The sequence below is a fragment of the Scyliorhinus torazame genome, chromosome 13 (assembly GCF_047496885.1).
Source record: "Scyliorhinus torazame isolate Kashiwa2021f chromosome 13, sScyTor2.1, whole genome shotgun sequence".
Taxonomy (NCBI): Eukaryota; Metazoa; Chordata; class Chondrichthyes; order Carcharhiniformes; family Scyliorhinidae; genus Scyliorhinus; species Scyliorhinus torazame.
Window position 1 is genome coordinate 52,778,320 of NC_092719.1, and position 22,348 is coordinate 52,800,667.

At 43.2% G+C, this 22,348-nt stretch overlaps 2 protein-coding genes across 10 annotated transcripts in view; one reads left to right on the forward strand and one right to left on the reverse strand.

The window, feature by feature from the left end:
* The window catches only part of srr (serine racemase), an 87,208-nt gene extending 80,414 nt beyond the window's left edge, over positions 1-6,794 (forward strand). For all 4 annotated transcript variants that reach the window (XM_072471494.1, XM_072471493.1, XM_072471491.1 and 1 more), the window contains 4 exons: positions 4,606-4,736; positions 5,964-6,112; positions 6,195-6,284; positions 6,499-6,794. In XM_072471494.1, the coding sequence (XP_072327595.1) occupies positions 4,606-4,736; positions 5,964-6,112; positions 6,195-6,284; positions 6,499-6,737 (609 nt within the window). In that variant the 3' untranslated portion in view covers positions 6,738-6,794. The remainder of the gene's footprint in view (positions 1-4,605; positions 4,737-5,963; positions 6,113-6,194; positions 6,285-6,498) is intronic.
* Positions 6,795-7,476: 682 nt separating this feature from the next.
* gtse1 (G-2 and S-phase expressed 1) overlaps positions 7,477-22,348 on the reverse strand; it is a 43,501-nt gene continuing 28,629 nt past the window's right edge. For 4 of the 6 annotated variants that reach the window (XM_072471487.1, XM_072471488.1, XM_072471485.1 and 1 more), the window contains exons 8-12: positions 21,230-21,302; positions 18,746-18,997; positions 17,989-18,157; positions 15,673-15,786; positions 7,477-8,172 (exon numbers count right to left, since the gene is read on the reverse strand). In XM_072471487.1, the coding sequence (XP_072327588.1) occupies positions 8,086-8,172; positions 15,673-15,786; positions 17,989-18,157; positions 18,746-18,997; positions 21,230-21,302 (695 nt within the window). In that variant the 3' untranslated portion in view covers positions 7,477-8,085. The remainder of the gene's footprint in view (positions 8,173-15,672; positions 15,787-17,988; positions 18,158-18,745; positions 18,998-21,229; positions 21,303-22,348) is intronic. The other 2 variants (XM_072471490.1, XM_072471489.1) reach the window with 1 other exon arrangement.

A 22,348-nucleotide genomic window follows, 5' to 3' on the forward strand; every position in this document is an offset into this window, starting at 1 on the left:
TTCGTCTGTGTAGCAGAGCACCCAACACATCAAGCATTGCTATGGCTACATCAGCTCACGAAGACAATCATATCTATCACTTCAATCCAGGAAACCTAATGCAAGATTCATGCTGTAGGACATTTTCATGGCTATAGTTAGAGAAAGCAAAGTACATAAAGAGGTAGAGACATGTAGCTCAAAGTCTGAGCTTTAAAAATCCGAAAAATACAAGGAATGAGAAAGGTAAGGGGTTCCATAGTTTTGAGGTGTTGGAAAAGAAATGTTAGAGTAAAGCACTGTGGAATTGGTCTCAATTTTAACAGTGAGGTATCAAGGAGGGAGTGGGAGTTATATTTGCCAATGGTATTGAATAGGATACAGATCTGTGCCTTTGGTTATCAACACAACAGTTTTGACGTGACCGTGCCACCAGGTTGAGGAATCAGATCCGTGGAAAATTGGTTCCCCATTCAATTGGAGGGAGGAAAAAGAATGTATAATATTGTTCAAGATGTCAAATTAAGAGATTATAGGAAGAAGACTAAACTCGCATTTTCAGTACGAATGATGGAAATGGGACAAAACACTAATATCTGAAGTTATAGAACAAAATATGACAAAGAACAATACAGCACAGGAACAGGCCCTTCAGCCCACCAAACCTGTACCAGTCATGAAACCACCATTGGCCAAAACCCTCAGCACTTCCTTGTGCCCTATCCCATTATACCCATCCTATCCCATGTATTTGTCAAGATGCCTTTTGAACGCCATTAATGTATCGGCTTCCACAACTTCCCCTGGCAACATGTTCCAGCCACTCACCACCCTCTGTGTAAAAAAAAAAAACAGTCTCGCATGTTTCCTCTAAACTTTGCCCCACAGACCTTAAACCTATGTCCCCTGGTGACTGACCCCTCAAACCTAGGAAAGAGTGCCTGCCCATCCACTCTATTCATGTCTCTCATAATCTTGTAGACCTCTTTCAGGTTACCCCTCAACCTCTGTCGTTCTAATGAAAACAGTTTGAATCTATTCAGCCTCTCTGCACAGCTAACACCCTCCAGATCAGGAAACATTCTGGTAAACTTCCTCAGCATCCTCTCCAAAGTTGCCACATCCTTCTGGTAGTGTAGTGGCCAGAATTATGCGCAATATTCCAAGTGCAGCCTTACCAAGGTTCTATACAACTGTAGCAGGACTTGCCAGTTTTTATACTTGATGTCCCATCGAATGAAGGCCAGCATCCCGTATGCTTTCTTGACTACCCTGTCCACTTGTGTTGCCACTTTCAAAGATCTGTGGACCTACACGCCCAGATCTATGACTTTCTATATTCCGAAGAGCTTTGCCATTTACGGCATATTTCCCCTCTTGCAGTTCTCCAAAGATAACTTTGCAGTGTCAAAGATAGCATCTAGGAGGTAACATATAGAGATCATTTGCAGTAACAGATTAGAAGATAGTAACCCCCGGCTCAAATGGAATTGATGTCCATAGAATCCCTACAGTGGAGGCCATTTGGCCCATCGCGTCTGCACCAACCCTCCAAAAGAGTACCCTACCTAGACTCCCTATCCCCGTCAACCCAGTTAACCCGCAATTCTTTGGACACGAAGAGGCAATTTAGCGTGGCCAATTCATTTAACCTGCACATCTTTGGACTGTGGGAGACAACCAGAGCACCTGGAGAAAACCCACACAGCGAGAGAACGTGCAAACTCCATATAAACAATCACTCAAGGGTGTAAGTGAACCCGGGTCCCTGGGGCTGAGGCAACAGTGCTAACCACTGTGCCACCTTGTCACCCTTGTGATCTTATAATCTGGGTTCCCTTTCGTCCGTGTTTTGATGTAAATTGATAAATAGTTTGGAATGTTTAGAGACGCAGTTTAAATAAAGTTTTTGATGATGAGGATGTTAAATGAGCTCACATCCATTACTCAGCAACCGGCTTCACATTGGCAGTGTTCAAAGAAAATTTCCATGACGATCCTGAGCCATGTTCCCCTTTCTAGTAGGTTCTGTAGGAACGCTGCACTTATTCCAGTGCCACAGTTTTAACAAATCTCTTATGATAGTCTTTTCTGAAGAGTCCTTAAACATCCCTTCTACTGCAACTGATTTACCTCTTAGCTTCCAACAAGTCATTTTAACATGTACAGGTTCATTTCAGTGGAAAAATAATACTTAACTAATAGGTTCTAAGTTAGCACTTCTGCTAACTTAACCCACACCTGTTTTTATCTGAAGCAAACACTTTAGCCATTACCAAATTTTCCATTTCTCCAGCTTCCTTGTGACCTTGTGATAACCTTTTAACCCCTAGCCGTCTGTGAGGAATATCAAATATATCTGGCAGAGCTGGTGCTTTCTGTACCTTGGAAGCCCTCAAGTCTTCCAGATGTGACCCAATAGCTATCGGGATGCTGTTTTGAAATTCTCCGTATTATTGGAACAAACCTTTGAGAATGAGAAAGAGCTACCTTCACTGATTAAAACCATTTGTAAAAAAATATTTCTATCTCCCCTAGTAAATTGTACAAATGCTTCAGTCTTTCCTTTATGTCTGAAATTTCAACTGATAATACTTATAAGCTTGTCTATAAAGCTGACTGGAGTTTTAACTCCCTCATAACCAGAGGATTGTTCTTCTAAAAGACTAGAATATACATCTATAGCCTTCCCGACTAAAACACTTTGTGAAATGAGAATTCATGTATCCCTTCAGCCACTTTAACGTTATAACCACCTTTTCAAGTGAGCGTAAATATCTCCAAACTCAGTCTTCATTGAACTTAGGAAAGGATGAAGACCCTGTTAGATCTAAGATCACCCAGTGACCCAAGCATTTCTCTGGCCACTCCATGCTGTCGGATTTCTCGCTCTCTGGAGTTCAAAATCACTTAATTTGTCTCTCTTTTTCCAGTTTGAGCTTTTTAATTTCTCTTTCTACCTCATGCTGCTTCATCTGTAATTGAATTAACATCTGGATGAACTTCTTCCAATTTCAGGAGCTATGCTATTAACTCAAGTATGTCAGCTTTCTTAGCCTTTAATTTTAACTCCAATGTCTCTGATTGTTTTTAACCTAGCCACAGAACTGTGATTATTTTTCAGAAATCACTCCAGATCAGAGCTTCCCTTTCAAGAAAAGGTGCAGCAATTGACAAAACCATTCCACTTTTTAAATTGGTATAGTAAAATCCGCTTAGGAAATCTTATCAATCTCAACCTCAGCAAGTACCAGAACATTAGATTAAAACACCTGGCCAAGCCCCCAATTTATGTTATGATCCTGGACCAGACCCACCCCAAATGTTTGCCAAGATTAGAGACCAATAACATTTTGATTAAAGTAGACAATGTTTGAGAATCAAGACACTTACTAAGAGAATGAAGCCACAAGATTCCAAAGGTATTGAATAAACAAAAATAAACTTCATCATGCAAGATCAGAAAGATAAAACAATTTACAATATACACCTTATACTCTAAGGCAACACAATGGCACAGTGGTTAGCACTGCTGCCTCACACCTCCCATGTCCAATTCCGGTCCCAGTTCAATTCCGGCCTCATGTGACTGTCTGTGTGGAGTTTGCACTTTCTCCCCATGTCTGCGTGGGCTTCCTCCAGTTTCTTCCCACGGTCCAAAGATGTGCAGCTTAGGTGGATTGGCTATGCTAAATTGCCCCTTAGTGTCCAAAAGATTAGGTAGGGATAGGGTGGAGGCGTGGGCTTAAGTAGGGTGCTCTTTCCAAGAGCTGGTGCAGACTCGATAGGCCAAATGGCCTTCTTCTGCATTGCAAATTCTATGATTCGGGGTTAATGAGGTACATGTGTATTAACAGATAGACAAACACACCATACTGCACTATAAATAGCAGATGTGCTGAAGACAGATTCCACGGATTTCTCAACAGCTCACAGATGTCTGTAACACCATGTCAACCAATCTCGTCGCACCTGTCTCTATCTTCACATATCTCACCTTGGAACTCTCGAAAAGTCGCTCCAACTCAAAACAGCATCAACAATGGCACATCTCACAGGGCTTCAGCCTCGGCTCCTGAGACTCCATTTCCCGGCATTCCTGAGACCAACTCAAGCAAAACCTCAGCTCTTCAGCTGCACAGAGCAGACCTTCATCCCAGCCTAGGTCTTGCTTTCTGGTTCCATTGCACTTTTTCAAAGTGCAAAAATTGATGCAATGACATGAAATGTGGTGGTGGATTAACACTTATTTCCACCATCTTTTAAAAGGGATACAAATGTATTTAAAAGAGTTACAAATTGGTAAAACACTTTCATGTTCTTCTAGGTAACCTGGATTTGTCTGCATGCATTTGAACTTGAATTAAACAAACATCATATTCAGAACTTGTATGCACACTATAGTGGTGTCATTAAACTACCTCAAAATTATCAACATGAAATGCAGCACTACTAACCTGTTAGGTTCTCAGCTTTTGAAGAGTAAAAATATACTTTGTAAGTATTGCTATTTCTATAACATTAATCGAGGAACGTGTCACACGCTAATTAAGGCTGAGTTATTCTTTATGGTGTGTATTATAAATCAGCAATATTAATACTGTGCATTTTTATATTACAACCTAGAGTTATGGTGTAGACGTTGAGCAGATGCCAGCCAAGTCATTAATGCCTACTGTGGAACAACTGGTTAAGGATCAAAAAATGATTTTCTTGCATCCTTTTGATGACATAGATTTGATTGCTGGCCATGGAAGGTAAAAATCAAATTCCAACCTGGAAATTGGGAGAAAAAAACACGAATTTGCTGCATCGCTGAGGCCAAGATGTCTTATTCACTCCTCCCTCACCGCCCATAGAATAATTGATTATGCTGGGTCTAGTACTCCTTCCTCAATTGGGAGAAGGACTGACCTTCACACGTGGTCCCAAAGTTGACAACTCACATACAGGATAATTATTCCATCATTCTGCAAAGTGTGAATCGTATGCCTTAGCTATGTTGAGAAATAATCCTGACTATTCATAGATGAAAATGAATATTTAACAGAACAATACCATTTGGAGTATTGTGAGCAGTTTTGGGTCCTGTATCTAAGGAAGGATGTGGTGGCCTTGGAAAGGGTCCAGAGGAGGCTTATAAGAATAATCCCCGGAATGAAGAGCTTGTCATATGAGGATCAGGTCTGTACCCGTTGAGGTTTAGAAGGATACTACAAAGGCTGGATAGAGTGGCCGTGTAGAGGATGTTTCCACTTGTAGGAAAAACTAGAACCAGAGGGCTCAACCACAGACTAAAGGGACGATTCTTTAAAACAGATCAGGAGGAATTTCTTCAGCCAGAGGGTGGTGACTCTGTGGAACTCTTTGCTGCAGAAGCCATCAATGAGTGCCTTTAAGACAGAGATAGAAATGTTCTTCATTAATAAGGGGGTCAGGGGAGAAGGCAGGAGAACAGGGATGAGAAGAATCAGCCATGATTGAATGATAGAGCAGACTCGAGGGGCTGAGTGGCCTAAATCTGTTGCTATGACTTGAAATTAATCTCACCAAGTATGTCTTGGTACCAGCTTTCTAAAGGTCTGCCAATTCCCTCTATAAATAAGCATTCAACAAACATTCTTCTAATAGTAACATCTCATTCTGCAGCACACATTTAGTGCATGGAGTCTGCACTGACCTTCCGAAAGAACATTCTACCCAGGCCCAGTCCCATCCCTGTAACCCCACATCTTTGGACACCAAGGGGGAAATTTAGTATGATGAATTTACACAATCTTGCACTGTGGGAGGAAACCAGAGCCCCTGGCAAAAAAAACCCACAGACACTAGGAGTATATGCAAACTCCACCCAGGCAGTCTCCCCATGACCAGAATCAAACCCAGGCCCCTAGCACTAAAGAGACCCCAGTGCAAAACATTTTACTTCAAAAATATTAAAACAAACTGTTCTAAACCCAGATTGTCATTTTGTATTTTCTTAGCATTGGCCTGGAGATTATTGAGGAAATTCCAAATCCTGACGTGGTGACTGTTTGTTGTGGAGGTGGTGGTTTGCTTGCAGGAGTGGCTGCTGCCTTTAAACTATCTGGCTGCACAACCACAAATATATATGGAGTGGAACCAAAAGAAGGTGACAAACTTTCTCAGCAGAGTATAATTTTAACAGTTAAAAGAATTTTGAAACCACTTTCACGATGTTGCTCTATCATCAGCTTGCACCATGTACAGAAGTTTTTGTGAAAATAAGCCAGTGTTTATGGATGCAAAGAGCATTGCCACAGGACTTGCTCCACCATTTGCAGGTAAGTGAATCAGAAAATATCCAGCTGTAGTTTTTGATGAATTATTTACAAAATAAGAATTGCAACAAGCAAGTAGTTAAAAAGTGCAACTATTGCAAGGGGAAAAAAATATGGTAATCAAATGTAAAGATACGAGAGAGAAGACTCCAGAAACTAAAACTAGGAGAAATATTTTATCTAGCAGTCATTCAGAATTTATTTTCTTTTACAACAGGTTCAAATTCATTCCAGATTTGCAAACAACACGTGAAGGAAATCCTATTGGTTTCAGATGATGAAATAAAAGCTGCCGTTTCCATGCTATACAAGATTGGCTTGGTTGTGGAACCCTCAGGAGCAGCTGCTTTTGCCGCTATTTTCGGAGAGAAGATCAATCTTAAAGGAAAGACTGTTGTGGTCATAATAACTGGAGGAAATGTCAGTCCTGAAGAACTGTGTCATATTATTCATTAAAAATCAAAGATATCTTAAGTTGTCACATAGCTACAATAAAAATAACCACCAACGTAACAGCCTGCCTTGATTTCTGTTTAAATAGACAGGGGGGGAATCTCAATAATGTTATGATCCCAGATAATACCCCCAAACTTCATTATGATCTGGTTAAGGACCAGGAAGTAGTCAAAATTAGAAATCAGTTACTCAATAAGAATAAAGCCACAAGATTCCATGATTTTAAACAAAAATAAATTTCACTTTTCTAAAAGTCAAAAATTAACATCTACTCTTCCCCCCCCCCCCCCATCCAGAATTATTAAGGTAAACAGGAGTCAACAGAAATTCATTCAGATACACCACTAACTCCACATTAAATAGCAGACAAGACTTTCAACACTTTCCGCCACACAGCAAGTCAAAAAGTCTCACTTCTGAGGGTTTAATTAATTTCTTCTTTTGAGAATATAGCTTCAGATTTCCTTCAACAGTCAATTCTAAATCAGACTGCCCCAGTAACCACTTGACTCCCAGTTGCTCAGTCTCCTCCCGAGACTGCAACCCAATAGATTTACAAGGTCCCACTCAGTCTTACAATTTGAAATCATCCAAAGGTCAACCCCACAGGTGCCAACTTAGAACGCAAACTTCCAAAAAATTGGTTCCCTTCAATAAATTTCAAAGTCAGTTTAGAAAATAGTTTATTTGGCACATTTGAGAAGGCTTCGAATAATTGTGGTTTGAAAAAAAACTTCACTTTAATGTGTACTGTATAGTTTATTTTTTTTCTCCTTTATTTACAAAAGTAAATGCATTTTATACAACTTCAATGAATGTTGCATATGTTGTACCATAGTTTTTTTATTACAGGATCACACTGAAAGATGTAACATTTGACTTCGAGAAAGTGAGCAAGATACTACAGCCACACTCAATATATATATATATATAATATACTTCCAATGCAGTGCAAAGGGACCCATTTTCTACAATAGTGTTGTAACCATCTGGTTAGGTTCAGCTTTGATCGTAAACATTTCAAAAACAAAATCTATACATTACAAATAGGAATGGGCATCAGGTAACTAGTACAAATTCACACTTTATTCCCTCCCCTTTATTAATTTGATTAACCTTTCAGTTTAAAAACAAAGTCACAATAAACAAAATTCACTACCAGGAAAAATATGGCAAGTGCTCTTTTAATTATGGTATTTTTAAGATCATCTGTGGTCCAAAGAGACAGTGTAATCTAAATACATAAATACACAAGAACATAACAGTTTGAAGAACAAAACAGTTTGAAGATTAAAATTAATACAACAAATAGCATGTATATTAACTGTAGGCCATGACAGGACCTTTTCTAAAATTTCAGTAAAGGAGAGTCCACATCCACATTTTCCTTATTTGCAGGGCTCAACTTAATCAGTGGAGAGCTGAAATCTATAAGCTGAAATAGAATTTTGTTTTACTTTTAGAAAAGGTTGAAAATCTGGAAGTGAACAGTCAGAATATAATTTTATGACACAGAAGGAAGCTGCTCAGCTTGGCATGCCTGTGGCAGATCTTTGAAAGGTGTCAAGTTAGTCCCCCTCCATAATCCAACAAATAGCCTTCAAGTACATGTCCATTTGAACATTCCTGAAGAATCTCGATTCCATCACTCCCAGCGAGCGCATTCTAGATCTTATCCCTATAACATGAAAGTTTCTCATTTCCCCTTCTGCCAATTATTATAAACCCACGAGGTCTAGTTATTGACCTATATGGTTTCTCCCTACTTTGTCAATGGTTTGGAAATGGTTTCTCCCTACTTTGTCAAAGCCCCTCAAATCTTGGACACTGCTATAGGTCACCATGTTGATGTTTTTAAAAACAATTCTGGGATTATATTGATATTCTGTATAGGTAAAGAATGCAGTGTGGGTGTCCATGATTAAATAAACTGGGGGAGGTTAATTGAGACAGCTTGTCTGTGAGACTGGGGACAAAAAAGGTAAAGATTTTATGGTGTGTGAGAGTTATAAATAAATAAAATCGGTTGGATCTAAACTTTGCATAACATAAGTGGTGACTTGACTTTTCTGCAATTGAACTTCAGAGGTGATGAGGAAACATTACAACTTTTCATAGGTAAACAGGAAGGTATATTACATTTGAGACAATTTACGAAAAAAGATTTTTACATTTGGAGAAGTTGAGTTCATAGACGCGTTTTAAGACAATGGAATCAGATGAAAAGAGAAAAAGATACTTAAGGAAGGATGTTTAGCGGAGTTGGGGGAATGCCCTGAAGATTAGGTCAGTGTGATGAGGTGTGAAAATTTTAAAATATGAAGTAGTCATCCAGTTTCAAGGCAGAAGTTTGTTTTCAGAAAGCAGTCTGTTTTCCAAACCTTTGGTTTTCCATATCTGAGCAGAAGTGCCATCATCATGTGGTACACCTTTATGAAAGTGCCATCAATTCTGCTTGGGATAATATTATTGGATTTTTATAGTTAAAATTTATATAGGAACCATTGCCATGAAGTAGTTTACTTATGTATTTTTCAGCAAGTGTTTTTTTTTTAAGGGGTTGCTCCACAAGAATGTTTTGATTGTGTAACTTTAATCTTGCGCTTAAATTTTGCTGCCATACGAATTAGGAGGAGTAGCCACTCAGTCCCTTGACCCTGTTCTTCCATTCAATAAGATCATGGCCTGAGGGCAGCACGGTGGCGCAATGGTTAGCATTGCTGCCTCACAGCACTGAGGATCCGGGTTCGATCCCGGCTCTGTCCGTGTGGAGTTTGCACATTCTCCCAGTGTCTGCCACAACCCAAAGATGTGCAGGATAGGGAAACTGACCAAACTAAATTAGAAAAAAATAATTGGGTACTCCAAATTTATAAAAAGACAGTGGCCTGATCGGATTGCAGCTTCAACCTTGCGTTACTGCCTAACCCCAGTAACCTTTCAACTGCTTATTACTCAAAAACCTATCCAGCTCAAAAACATTCTGCTCCTGCTGTCTTTTGAGAAAGTGTTCCAGAGACACAACCCTCAAAATTCTCACCTATTGTAAAATGAGCAACTCGTTCCACTAGTTCTAGATTCCCCAACAAGAGGAAACAGCCTCAATACCCACCCTGTCATACCCCTCAGGACGTGGTCTGTTTCGATCTGAGAAAATAATATGTTCAGCTAATGATAACAGATCGTTGTGTTAATTTAGAATTTACCATCAAGATAATTCAAGTTTCGGAGACTTCCGGGTGCGGCGATGACCAGCTGAGTCGCACGTTTCGGCAGCTCCCTGTGAAACGGACTTTTGGGCTCTTGATAGGAGCCCCAACGGCAATTTTAACGGCTGAAAACACCGTGCGGTAAACCAGAAGGGTGTTCCCCCTGGACACGGATGGAAAAAGGAGAGGAAAGTGGCTGGATTGCAGCGGATCCTTTGGAACAACGGCAAGGAAGGCAAGCAGAAACCAAGATGGCGTCGGAAGGTGGCAGTTTCATATGGGGCCCTGAACAACAAGAGTTTTTGAAACGCTGCGTGGAGGAGATAAAAAAGGAAATGAAGAAAGAGTTGTTGGCCCCGATATTACAGGCGATTGAAGGGCTGAAAGAGGAACAAAAGACCCAGGAGCAGGAGCTTCGGGTCGTGAAGGCGAAAGCAGCAGAGAATGAAAACGACATACAGGGCCTGGTGGTGAAGTCGGAGATACAGGAGGCACACCAGAAACGATCTGTGGAGAGGTTGGAGGCACTGGAAAATAACGCAAGGAGGAACAACTTGAGGATTCTTGGCCTTCCTGAAGGTGTGGAGGGGGCGGACGTCGGGGCATATGTGAGCACGATGCTGCACTCGTTAATGGGAGTGGAGGCCCCGACGGGTCCGTTGGAGGTGGAGGGAGCATACAGAGTTATGGTGCGAGGACCGAGAGCAGGAGAAGCTCCCAGAGCCATAGTGGTGAGATTTCTCCGTTTTAAGGATAGAGAAATGGTCCTTAGATGGGCGAAGAAAACTCGGTGTAGTAAATGGGAGAACGCGGTGATCCGCGTCTATCAAGATTGGAGTGCGGAGGTGGCGAGAAGGAGGGCGAGCTTTAATCGGGCCAAAGCGGTACTTCACAAAAAAAAGATAAAGTTTGGAATGCTGCAACCGGCAAGACTGTGGGTCACATATCAAGGGAGGCACCACTACTTTGAGACGGCGGATGAAGCGTGGACTTTTATTGTAGAAGAAAAATTGGAATGATTGGACTACGAAAATGAACGTTTGGACAAAGTGGTGGGACGAGTGGGGGCGAAGAGGGATTGTATGATTAATCCTGCGGTATGGTAACTTTTCTTTCTCCCACAGGTGGTGATGGGGGGAGGTGGGGAGGGAGAGGAGATGGGGCGTTGGCCATGGGAGGTGGGGCCGAGGGAGAGGCGCGGGCTTGGTTCCCGCGCTATGATAATTATGGCGGGAATAGAGAAGCAGGAAGGAGGGGGCGCCGCACGGGGCGAGCCGTGATCACGGGGGGAAGCCGAGGTCAGCCAGAGTTTGCTGACTTCTGGGAGCAACATGGGGGGAGTAATTACGCTAGCGGGGGGTCTAGCGGGGGGGGGGGGGGGGGGGGAATTACTGGGTTGCTGCTGCTGGGGAAAGGGGGGAAGTGGGTGCGGGAAAGGATGGGCGGGGGGGGCACCGTCTGGGAGAAATACAGCCGCGTGGGAACTGGGCGAGAAGCTGGAAAAAGATGATGGCTAACCGGCAAGGGGGGGGGGGGGGTGGGAAGCCCCCCAACTCGGCTGATCACGTGGAACGTGAGGGGGCTTAACGGGCCGATAAAGAGGGCACGAGTATTCGCACACCTTAAAAAACTTAAAGCAGATGTGGTCATGTTACAGGAAACGCACCTGAAACTGATAGATCAGGTTAGGTTGCGCAAAGGATGGGTAGGGCAGGTGTTCCATTCGGGGCTGGATGCGAAAAACAGGGGGGTGGCTATATTAGTGGGGAAGCGGGTAATGTTCGAGGCAAAGACTATAGTGGCGGATAACGGGGGCAGATACGTGATGGTGAGTGGCAAATTACAGGGAGAGATGGTGGTGTTGGTAAACGTGTATGCCCCGAATTGGGACGATGCCAATTTTATGAGGCGAATGCTAGGACGCATCCCAGACCTAGAGACCGGAAAGCTGATAATGGGGGGAGACTTTAACACGGTGTTGGAACCAAGGCTGGATAGGTCGAAGTCCAGGACTGGTAGGAGGCCGGCAGCAGCCAAGGTGCTTAAGGATTTTATGGAGCAGATGGGAGGGGTGGACCCGTGGAGATTCAGTAGACCTAGGAGTAAGGAGTTCTCGTTTTTCTCCTATGTCCATAAAGTCTATTCACGCATAGACTTTTTTGTGTTGGGTAGGGCATTGATCCCGAGGGTGAGGGGAACGGAATATACGGCTATAGCCATTTCGGATCATGCCCCACACTGGGTAGACTTGGAGATAGGGGAGGAAACAAGAGGGCGTCCACCCTGGAGAATGGATATGGGACTAATGGCGGATGAGGGGGTGTGCTTAAGGGTGAGGGGATGCATTGAAAAGTACTTGGAACTCAATGACAATGGGGAGGTTCAGGTGGGAGTGGTCTGGGAGGCGTTGAAGGCGGTGGTTAGGGGGGAGCTGATATCAATAAGGACACATAAAGGGAAGCAGGAGAGTAAGGAACGGGAGCGGTTGTTGCAAGAACTTTTGAGGGTGGACAGACAGTATGCGGAAGCACCGGAGGAGGGACTGTATAGGGAAAGGCAAAGGCTGCATGTGGAATTTGACTTGCTGACCACAGGCACTGCAGAGGCACAATGGAGGAAGGCGCAGGGTGTACAGTATGAATATGGAGAGAAGGCGAGCAGATTGCTGGCACACCAATTGAGGAAAAGGGGAGCAGCGAGGGAAATAGGGGGGGTGAGAGACGAAGATGGAGAGACGGAGCAGGGAGCGGAGAGAGTGAATGAAGTGTTTAAGACATTTTATAAAAAATTGTATGAAGCTCAACCCCCGGATGGGAGGGAGAGAATGATGGAGTTTTTGGATCGGCTGGAAATTCCCAAGGTGGAAGAGCAGGAAAGGATGGGATTGGGAGCACAGATCACGGTAGAAGAAGTGGTGAAAGGAATTAGGAACATGCAGACGGGAAAGGCCCCGGGACCGGACGGATTCCCAGTTGAATTTTACAGAAAATATTTGGACTTGCTCGCCCCGCTACTGACGAGGACCTTCAACGAGGCAAAGGAAAGGGGACAACTGCCCCCGACTATGTCAGAAGCAACGATATTGCTTCTTTTAAAGAAGGAAAAGGATCCGCTACAATGCGGGTCCTACAGACCAATCTCCCTCCTCAATGTAGATGCCAAGGTCTTGGCCAAGGTAATGGCAATGAGAATAGAGGAATGTGTCCCGGGGGTGGTTCATGAGGACCAAACTGGGTTTGTGAAGGGGAGACAGCTGAACACGAACATACGGAGGTTGTTAGGGGTAATGATGATGGCCCCACCAGAGGGTGAAACGGAGATAGTAGTGGCGATGGATGCCGAGAAAGCATTTGATAGAGTGGAGTGGGATTATCTGTGGGAGGTGTTGAGGAGATTTGGGTTCGGAGAGGGGTATGTTAGATGGGTGCAGCTGTTGTATAGGGCCCCAGTGGCGAGTGTGGTCACGAATGGACGGGGATCGGCATATTTTCGGCTCCATAGAGGGACAAGGCAGGGATGTCCTCTGTCCCCATTACTGTTTGCACTGGCGATTGAGCCCCTGGCGATAGCGCTGAGAGGTTCCAAGGGATGGAGGGGAATACTTAGGGGAGGAGAAGAACACCGGGTATCTTTATATGCGGATGATCTGCTACTATATGTGGCGGATCCAGCGGAGGGGATGCCAGAAATAATGCGGATACTTGGGGAGTTTGGGGATTTTTCAGGGTATAAATTGAACATGGGAAAGAGTGAGCTGTTTGTGGTGCATCCAGGGGAGCAGAGTAGAGAAATAGAAGACCTACCGTTGAGGAAGGTAACGAGACTTTCGTTACCTGGGGATCCAGATAGCTAAGAATTGGGGCACATTGCACAGGCTAAATTTGACGCGGTTGGTGGAACAGATGGAGGAAGATTTCAAGAGATGGGACATGGTAGCATTGTCAATGGCAGGGAGGGTGCAGGCAGTTAAGATGGTGGTCCTCCCGAGATTCCTTTTTGTGTTTCAGTGTCTCCCGGTGGTGATCACGAAGGCTTTTTTCAAAAGGATAGAAAAGAGTATTATGGGAAGACTCCGAGAGTGAGGAAGGGATTCTTACAGCGTAGTAGGGATAGGGGGGGGCTGGCACTACTGAGCCTAAGTGAGTATTATTGGGCCGCTAATATTTCAATGGTGAGTAAGTGGATGAGAGAGGAGGAAGGAGCGGCGTGGAAGAGATTAGAGAGGGCGTCCTGTAGGGGGACCAGCCTGCAGGCTATGGTGACAGCCCCATTGCCGTTCTCACCAAGGAACTATACCACGAGTCCGGTGGTGGTAGCTACACTGAAGATTTGGGGACAGTGGAGACGACATAGGGGAAAGACCGGAGCACTGGGGGGGTCCCCGATAAGAAACAACCATAGGTTTGCCCCGGGGGGAATGGATGGGGGATATGGAATGTGGCAAAGAGCAGGTATAACGCAATTGAAAGATCTATTTGTGGATGGGAAGTTTGCGAGTCTGGGAGCGCTGACCGAGAAATATGGGTTGCCCCAAGGGAATGCATTCAGGTATATGCAATTGAGGGCTTTTGCGAGGCAGCAGGTGAGGGAATTCCCGCAGCTCCCGACACAAGAGGTGCAGGACAGAGTCATCTCAAAGAAATGGGTGGGGGACGGTAAGGTGTCGGATATATATATAGGGAAATGAGAGACGAAGGGGAGACTATGATGGACGAACTAAAAGGGAAATGGGAAGAAGAGCTAGGGGAGGAGATTGAGGAGGGGATGTGGGCAGATGCCCTAAACAGGGTAAACTCGTCGTCCTCGTGCGCCAGGCTAAGCCTGATTCAGTTTAAGGTATTACACAGGGCACATATGACTGGAACACGGCTCAGTAAATTTTTTGGGGTGGAGGATAGGTGTGCGAGGTGCTCGAGAAGCCCAGCGAATCATACCCATATGTTTTGGTCATGCCCGGCACTACAGGGGTTTTGGATGGGGGTGACAAAGGTGCTTTCGAAAGTAGTAGGAGTCCGGGTCGAACCAAGCTGGGGGTTGGCTATATTTGGGGTTGCACAAGAGCCGAGAGTGCAGGAGGCGAAAGAGGCCGATGTTTTGGCCTTTGCGTCCCTAGTAGCCCGGCGCAGAATATTGCTAATGTGGAAAGAAGCCAAGCCCCCGGGGGTGGAGACCTGGATAAATGATATGGCGGGGTTCATAAAGTTAGAGCGGATTAAGTTCGTCCTAAGGGGGTCGGCTCAAGGGTTTACTAGGCGGTGGCAACCGTTCGTCGAATATCTTGCGGAAAGATAGATAGGGGAGAACAAAGAAGGCAGCAGCAGCAGCCCAGGACTTGGGGTGTGGGGGGTGGGGGGGTGGGGGTGTGGCCTGAGACAAGGCAGTTGCCAATTAGGGCTAGTTTTTATTTTTTGTTATTTAATATTTATTTATTTGTTGTTGTTTTCTTTTGTTCTTATTTAAATAAAAAAGGTCATTATTATCTGTATTGTTATAATGTTGTGTAAAGGATGCACAATGTACTGTGTTGGTTGACCAAAAATTTTCAATAAAATATTATTTTTTTAAAAAAAAGATAATTCAAGTTTCTAGTCCATGAAACCAAGCGGTTAGCACTGCTGCCTCATAGCTCCAGGGTCCTGGGCTTTTGAACCATAGTTCAGATATCCCTGGAATTTGCAATTTTTCATGCTTGCTGAAATGAGCTAACCAATCTGAAAATAACTTACCGGTTCAGGGGCCTTCATTGATGCAACTCTCTTTAGATCAGGGGTATTTGAGAGATCAATAAGTGGGCGGTCTTCAATGTGTTTAATTTTTGTACTAACTTCAATGAAGAGATTCTATGGCAGAAAGAAAACATGGATTTTAAAAACAATGAATATTGGTTTTATTCAATAGGTGGAAAATTATTCAGAAACAGTCATTAAAAAAAGAGTGTAAATAACTAAAGATCAACCATTACAGCAAAAGAGAGGTAGCTGCCAATATTTTTAAATCCATGTTAATCAAAATGGAAAATACAAAATTAAGTCAATTTTAAAACCTTAAAATTGATGTACTGCTACTTAATGGGGATGGTGTGGAAGGGGGGGGGGGGGGGGGGGGGGGGGGGAGAACACACAAATCAGAAAATAAGTACAGATCTTGGAGCTTGATAATTAAAGAACATGAACACTCTTCCCAAAGACTGGTTTATAGTTCATTTATTCAGTGGTGGCAGAAGGTCATATGCTTGTTAGGTCATTTTCAAGCAAATTCAAGCAACGTAAATTCAAACGAGGGAATACATGAATCAGTTGTGCAATGGTCATACAAGACTAGTAATCAGAGGCCTGGAGCAATAACCTAAGAGAAGTGAAAACAAAAAAGGTAGCATTTGTAAAAAAAATTACAATGAAGTGTTGGCTTGCCATACACACCAACTGGCTCATTGATATCTTTTGGGAAGGAACCCTACCAATCTGGGCTCTGAGATCCCCACACAAATGTGGTTGACTGCCCTCTAAGTGGCTCAGGAAACAACTCAAGTATATCTGACATATAGACCAGGAAGGACTAGTTGGGCAGAACAGAAAATGTATGAACAAAGAACAGACAGCTATGTAAACTAATGTGATACAAGGCAGTCCACATCCAAAATAACTAAATTTAACCTAATGTCCTTGATTAGGTGTGGCCATCCAAGATGACTTCCTGCATGGGATGCTGGGAGAATTGGCCAAGTTTAAGGACAAGCAGGCTGCAGTTTTAATAAACATTGATGAGCAAGCTGCAAGTGAGCAAGCTGCAGCCTAAACATTACAATACACAGGAAAAAAAAGCCATCTCCAGGATGGCCTCCTGGCATCCCAGGAACAATGGAACTATTCCGTCAATCACACTTACCAGACACAGCGGCACCCAAACTCCTTATTTAGAAGGGCCTAAGGGCCTACCTGCCCCCAACACTTGCCGGCATGGCCACGGAGTGCCCACCCCGAAATCGACATGGCAGCCCCTGATTGGACTGGATTGATCAGGGTGATCGAATCCTGATCAGTTGATTGGCAATGACCCAGAGATTGCCCAAAAGGGCACGAAATCCAAGCAGGTTAAAAGGTGCTGCACCACTTTGGAATCTCTCTGTACAGCAGCAATGAAACAACAGTGAGCTTCACTGGCCAACAAAAGGAGGACCATCATGCTACCAACAGAAGGAAGACCAGAGCCAGAAACAGACCAGACCAAGGACCAGACATGGAAGACTACAGGATTCAGCACAATAAAGGCCAATACCTGTCTGGTACTTGCTAGTCACTCGGAAGTTAAGGTTTCGTATGAACGGAGTAGTATTTTATAGAACTTATGCTGATGGCGTGACTGTTTAACTATAACATTGTACGAGTGTGAATAAATACTGTTTGATTTAAACAAGTGGACTTGCAGTCATTCGTCCACCGCATTCAGGTTAAAAGACACACTGGTAGCAACATGGGTATACAAAGCTTATCCTATAATGTTTTAGAATGTTTCACCCAAGTCAATATTGGCGGTCTTGACGTCAACATTTGTGTTTATCATAGAATTTACAGTGCAGAAGGAGGCCATTCGGCCCATCGAGTCTGCACCGGCTCTTGGAAAGAGCACCCTACCCAAGGACAACACTTACACCCTATCCCCATAACCCAGTAACCCCACCCAACACTGAGGGCAATTTTGGACACTAAGGGAAATTTATCATGGCCAATCCACCTAACCTGCACATCTTTGGACTGTGGGAGGAAACCGGAGCACCCGGAGAAAACCCACGCACACACGGGGAGGATGTGCAGACTCCGCACAGACAGCACATAGTTTAGGAAATAGTTTATCTATTTTCTATTCAGCAAATATTGTTGCTGCTCCCAGTTCCCATTGAAGATATAAAATTGTAATTACATTTGATAGAAGAGGAAAGAATTGACACTGCAAAATGTTTGAAACAATTACATTCAGATGCTTCAACAAGCCTCAGTAGCTTTAATTGCAATATTAACTTTGTTTGATCTATAGTACATTCATACCTCCTTGACTGGAGTCTCAGATCTATGCTCTATAGCTTTTTCTTGGCACATAGTCTGTGGTTTATCAGGAGAGAAATCCAGGAAGCATGGAACTAGAGGTGGCGAAATTTCCTCTTCAGAGGAACTGGATGAGCACAGAACCTGCAGCTTTCTCAACGTTTTCTGTTCACTACAGAAACAAAAATAGTTAATGGCAATGGGTGAGAAAATGTCTCAAACTGTACACGTTGAAATTCACTCTCCCTCTCCCCCTCCCCCGCCAATCTTCATGACAGCTGTAAGCATGCTTTTAATCAATAGCTGGTTTGTTACAGACATCCAAAGCCTTGGATGACTCAAAGACTTTTTAAATTCAGAAAGTTTGTTGCATTGCTCAACAAGCTAGACTTCAAAAAACATGTTCTTCCAAAATTTATTGCAAAACAGCAGAACTAGCTACTTAGTCTCTGGTGAAATAATCATGCTGGTATAATTGCACGATTAGTCTGGCATCGGGAAAGGAGATAGTAAAACAAACAAAAAAAAAAAAAAAAAGGAATATAGTCATCATCAATATCCATTTAAAAAAAAAAAAATCTGAGGTTCTCAAGACTGATGCACTCTCTATTGAGTGAGATGTTCTTGAATTACCAAGATACCCAAACATCTTTCTGTAAAAAAAGGCAACTACTGACGAGCAAAAAAAAAAAAATGGCTCAACTATGCTATAGTTTTTTTTTTTTTTAATTTAGACTCAACAAGATCTTTCCCCCCTCACCTGGCTCGAATAGCTCCACTGGCTGACATACTATAGTTTTGATTAGCTGTAGGTTGGTGAGATGACAAACCAGGTCTTGGTTGTGTTCGTGGAGTGAATGTTGGAATACCCGACCTGCGGCGACTTAATGGTGTGGGTAAAGCAGATAAACGCCTTGTACCAGGTGTTACGGAAGCTGGTCTGTTCTGAGCATTAGGTGTTTGCAGCATTCCTCGAGTAGGTGGTTTGTTTGGAGCACAAGCCTCTATACCACTGATAAAAAGATTTAACATGATATTAGCAAGATATAAACAGAAAAGATCCAATTTTTGGAAGAAAATAAAGTTTGAAACTAGGAAAACCTCACTCAAGCTATCAGAACCCACTAGAAACCAGCCACACTGGTTACCACATTTCTTCTCCAAAGAAAATATTGAGAGAGCTGATCAAAAGGTGGTGTTAAAGGTTGGCTTTAAGAAAAGCCTTTAAAATGGAGGGGTACGCAAAGAGATTTAGGCATGGGGGCCTAGCAACTGGAGGCAACAATAGTGAATACAGAAGAGGCCAGAATCGACTCAAGTTTACTCAGGTTGGGTGGGGGGGGGAAAGAGAAGAGAAATAAGGAGGCAGAGAACGACCAGATGATAGCACCAGAAAGGGAAAGCCAAGAGAATAAAAAGGAATGCTAAAAACAAGGAAATGAAATGAAAATCGCTTATTGTCACAAGTAGTCTTCAAATGAAGTTTCTGTGAAAAGCCCCTAGTCGCCACATTCCAGCACCTGTTCAGGGAGGCTGGTACGGGAATTGTACCGTGCTGCTGGCCTGCCTTGGTCTGCTTTCAAAGCCAGCGATTTAGCCCTGTGCTAAACCAGCCCCCAAGGCAGCAAAGGTGGATCAACACTTGCAATGTCAGCATTTTACACTTAGTTTACGGAAGGGGATGGATGGCAAAGTGGCTGGGAGAATGCTGAAATAATGGAATATGGTGATGACAAACGGAGGGTTGGAAAATAGTTATAGTTGAGCTGAGGCAGAGACAAAACTGGACAATACTTTGGAGATGGAGGTAGGCAGATTTTGTGACATAGGGAACATGTATAGATCAATGTGGTGTCCCATTTGATCTTAGGAGTGCAAACAGCATCCCAAGGGGAGAATGGAAAGTATGGTGGTGGTATGGAGGACATTGTTTGAGGTTTAACTGGAGCAAATTGCTTTAAACCAAGACTGAATGGCAGACAGACATTCTGATAAGACAAGATAATGCATTACCAAGAGAGTTTGGGCAGAGATAGAGCGGAATGTTGTCAGTGTACATGTACTGAACTGTGAGGAGATCCAAAAAAGGACAAACAGGTTGGTGGAATGGGAGCGCAGATGACATTTAAAGCAGAGAAGTAAAAAGAATGCAGACAGAAGATACAAATTAAAGGATAACACGCGTGGGTGAGGGAGCAGAGGAACCTAGATGTATGTGCATAAATAATTGCAGGTCACTTTGAGAAAGTGGTTAACAAAGCATACAGTGCACTCTGCTTTATCAACAGGGACATAATAAGACAGAGAAGAATGAAGCCATTCAGCCCATTGGGTCTGCTATGCCATTCAATCATGGCTGATACGAGTTTCATCCCCATAACCCCTGATCCCCTTATTAATCAAGAACCTATTGGAGAGGTTCAAAACAAAAACAAAAAAAAAAGATGTGATGGGAAAGATGGCCAGAGATTTGAAAGGCAACAGCACAAACACTGAGGAAATGAGGTAGAGGGTGGGTGAGTAGCTTCCAAGCTGAGGGGCTGAAGGTGGGCATTAAGATATTTTGATTACTTTTTTTTAATATATAAAGTAAAGCACTAATACAGCAGGGGTCATTTGCAATGTTTGCCATCATAGGCCCAACTTTTCTTAACCGAATGGACAAAACAAGCTGAGTAAGGGCATTGGAAAAAAAAAAAAGAATGTTCAAGTGTATGTCAGGTTGGAGCTGGGAATTTGTTTTGTTCTCTTTGAAGGCAATATGGGAGGGTAAGCTGAGAGGGGTGGAGTGGAAAGAGGCGACAGAAAATCCCATGGGAGAGTTCAAAATATTGTGCTTTCACTCGTTCTTTTTGAGGCACCATTAAGCATAATGGACTGGAGCACTATTTACCATTGAGGAATATGCTCACGTACCAACTTTTTGTTCATTGAACAATACTTTATTAAGGTTTGCCAAGCTGAGGTAGAGGCGATGGGTTTGGGGGAATGAAAGTTTAAAAAAATTAACAAAATTGGGAAAAGTTGGATTGTTATCCAGTGGACTTACACTATTAGAGCATAAACATGTTTGGAGTAAAAAATATTAGAGCTTGCCCATGTCAATAACCCGATAGTGCTGGTGGTCAAAGGATTAACTTTTTTGTCTTTAAAAAGCAGGTTTATGTAAAAGGAGGAACATTTACAAATCTGTCTAATAATATACGGTTTTGACATTTTACTGTAATTAGGAAATTCTCATTACCTCTCAATTGCACTGCAAGACAAAAGCTTCTTTGGTTCGGTTACCTTTGGCCTCGTGGTTCGAGGTGAAGGTGCTTAAATGAGAGTTAATAAAAAATAATGAATAGTCTCCTTTTGTACAAGAAAAAATTGATGCAATCATATCCAACTGGATTGGTCCAATAAGAAAAATTGTACACAAAATCACTCCCCTTCCCAAATCCCTCCCAAAAGAGAATTAAGTTTTCAAAAGCAAGCAAGTCACCTCTCATTTAGATCTTAGCCAGCAATAATAATGTAAATTTTGAATTTGACAGTATGGGTGTTGACTATAATTACTCCTACGATCATCCAAAAATGCAAAAGAATTCTCAGATGTGTAACCAGAAAGAAACATTTCCTATGGCATTCAAATATAATTGGAGGACTGGGCAAAATACAAGTTAGGGTAGATGCAGGATCATCATCTTTCCCCATCCTCAATCCTATGAACGTTTCACTCAGCTACCATCTACCTTCCACTGTAATCAACAAAACTCAAGTCGACTGATGTGATAAACATTCCACCACCAAACATCTTCCCCTCACTCTCCCACCCCCCATGTCTGCGCGTCATCTTCTTCCCACAGCACCTTTCCATGCAATCACAGACGGTGTAACACCTTCCCCTTTACCTCCTCCCGGCTCACTATCCCAGGCCCTAAACACTCTTGCACGTGCACCTCCTTCAATTTGGTCTATTGCATTTGCTGCTCCCAGTAGACAGGATGGACTACACCCCAGGGTTCTAAAACAGATAGCTGAGGAGATTGTGGAGGCATTGATGGGTGATCTTTCAGGAATCACTGGAGACAGGAAGGCTCCCAGAGGACTTGAAAGTGGCTAATGTAACACCACTGTTTAAGAAGGGAGGGAGGGAGAGGGCAGCGCACTGGCGGTGGTTAGCATTGCTGCCGCACGGTGCCGAGGTCCCAGGTTCGATTCTGGCTCAGGGTCACTGGCTATGTGGAGTTTGCACATTCTCCCTGTGTTTGCGTGGGTTTCGCCCCCACAATCCAAAGGGTAGGTGGATTGGCTAAATTGTCCCTTAACTGGAAAAAAAATGAATTGGGTACTTTCAGGTGCACCTCCTTCAATTTGG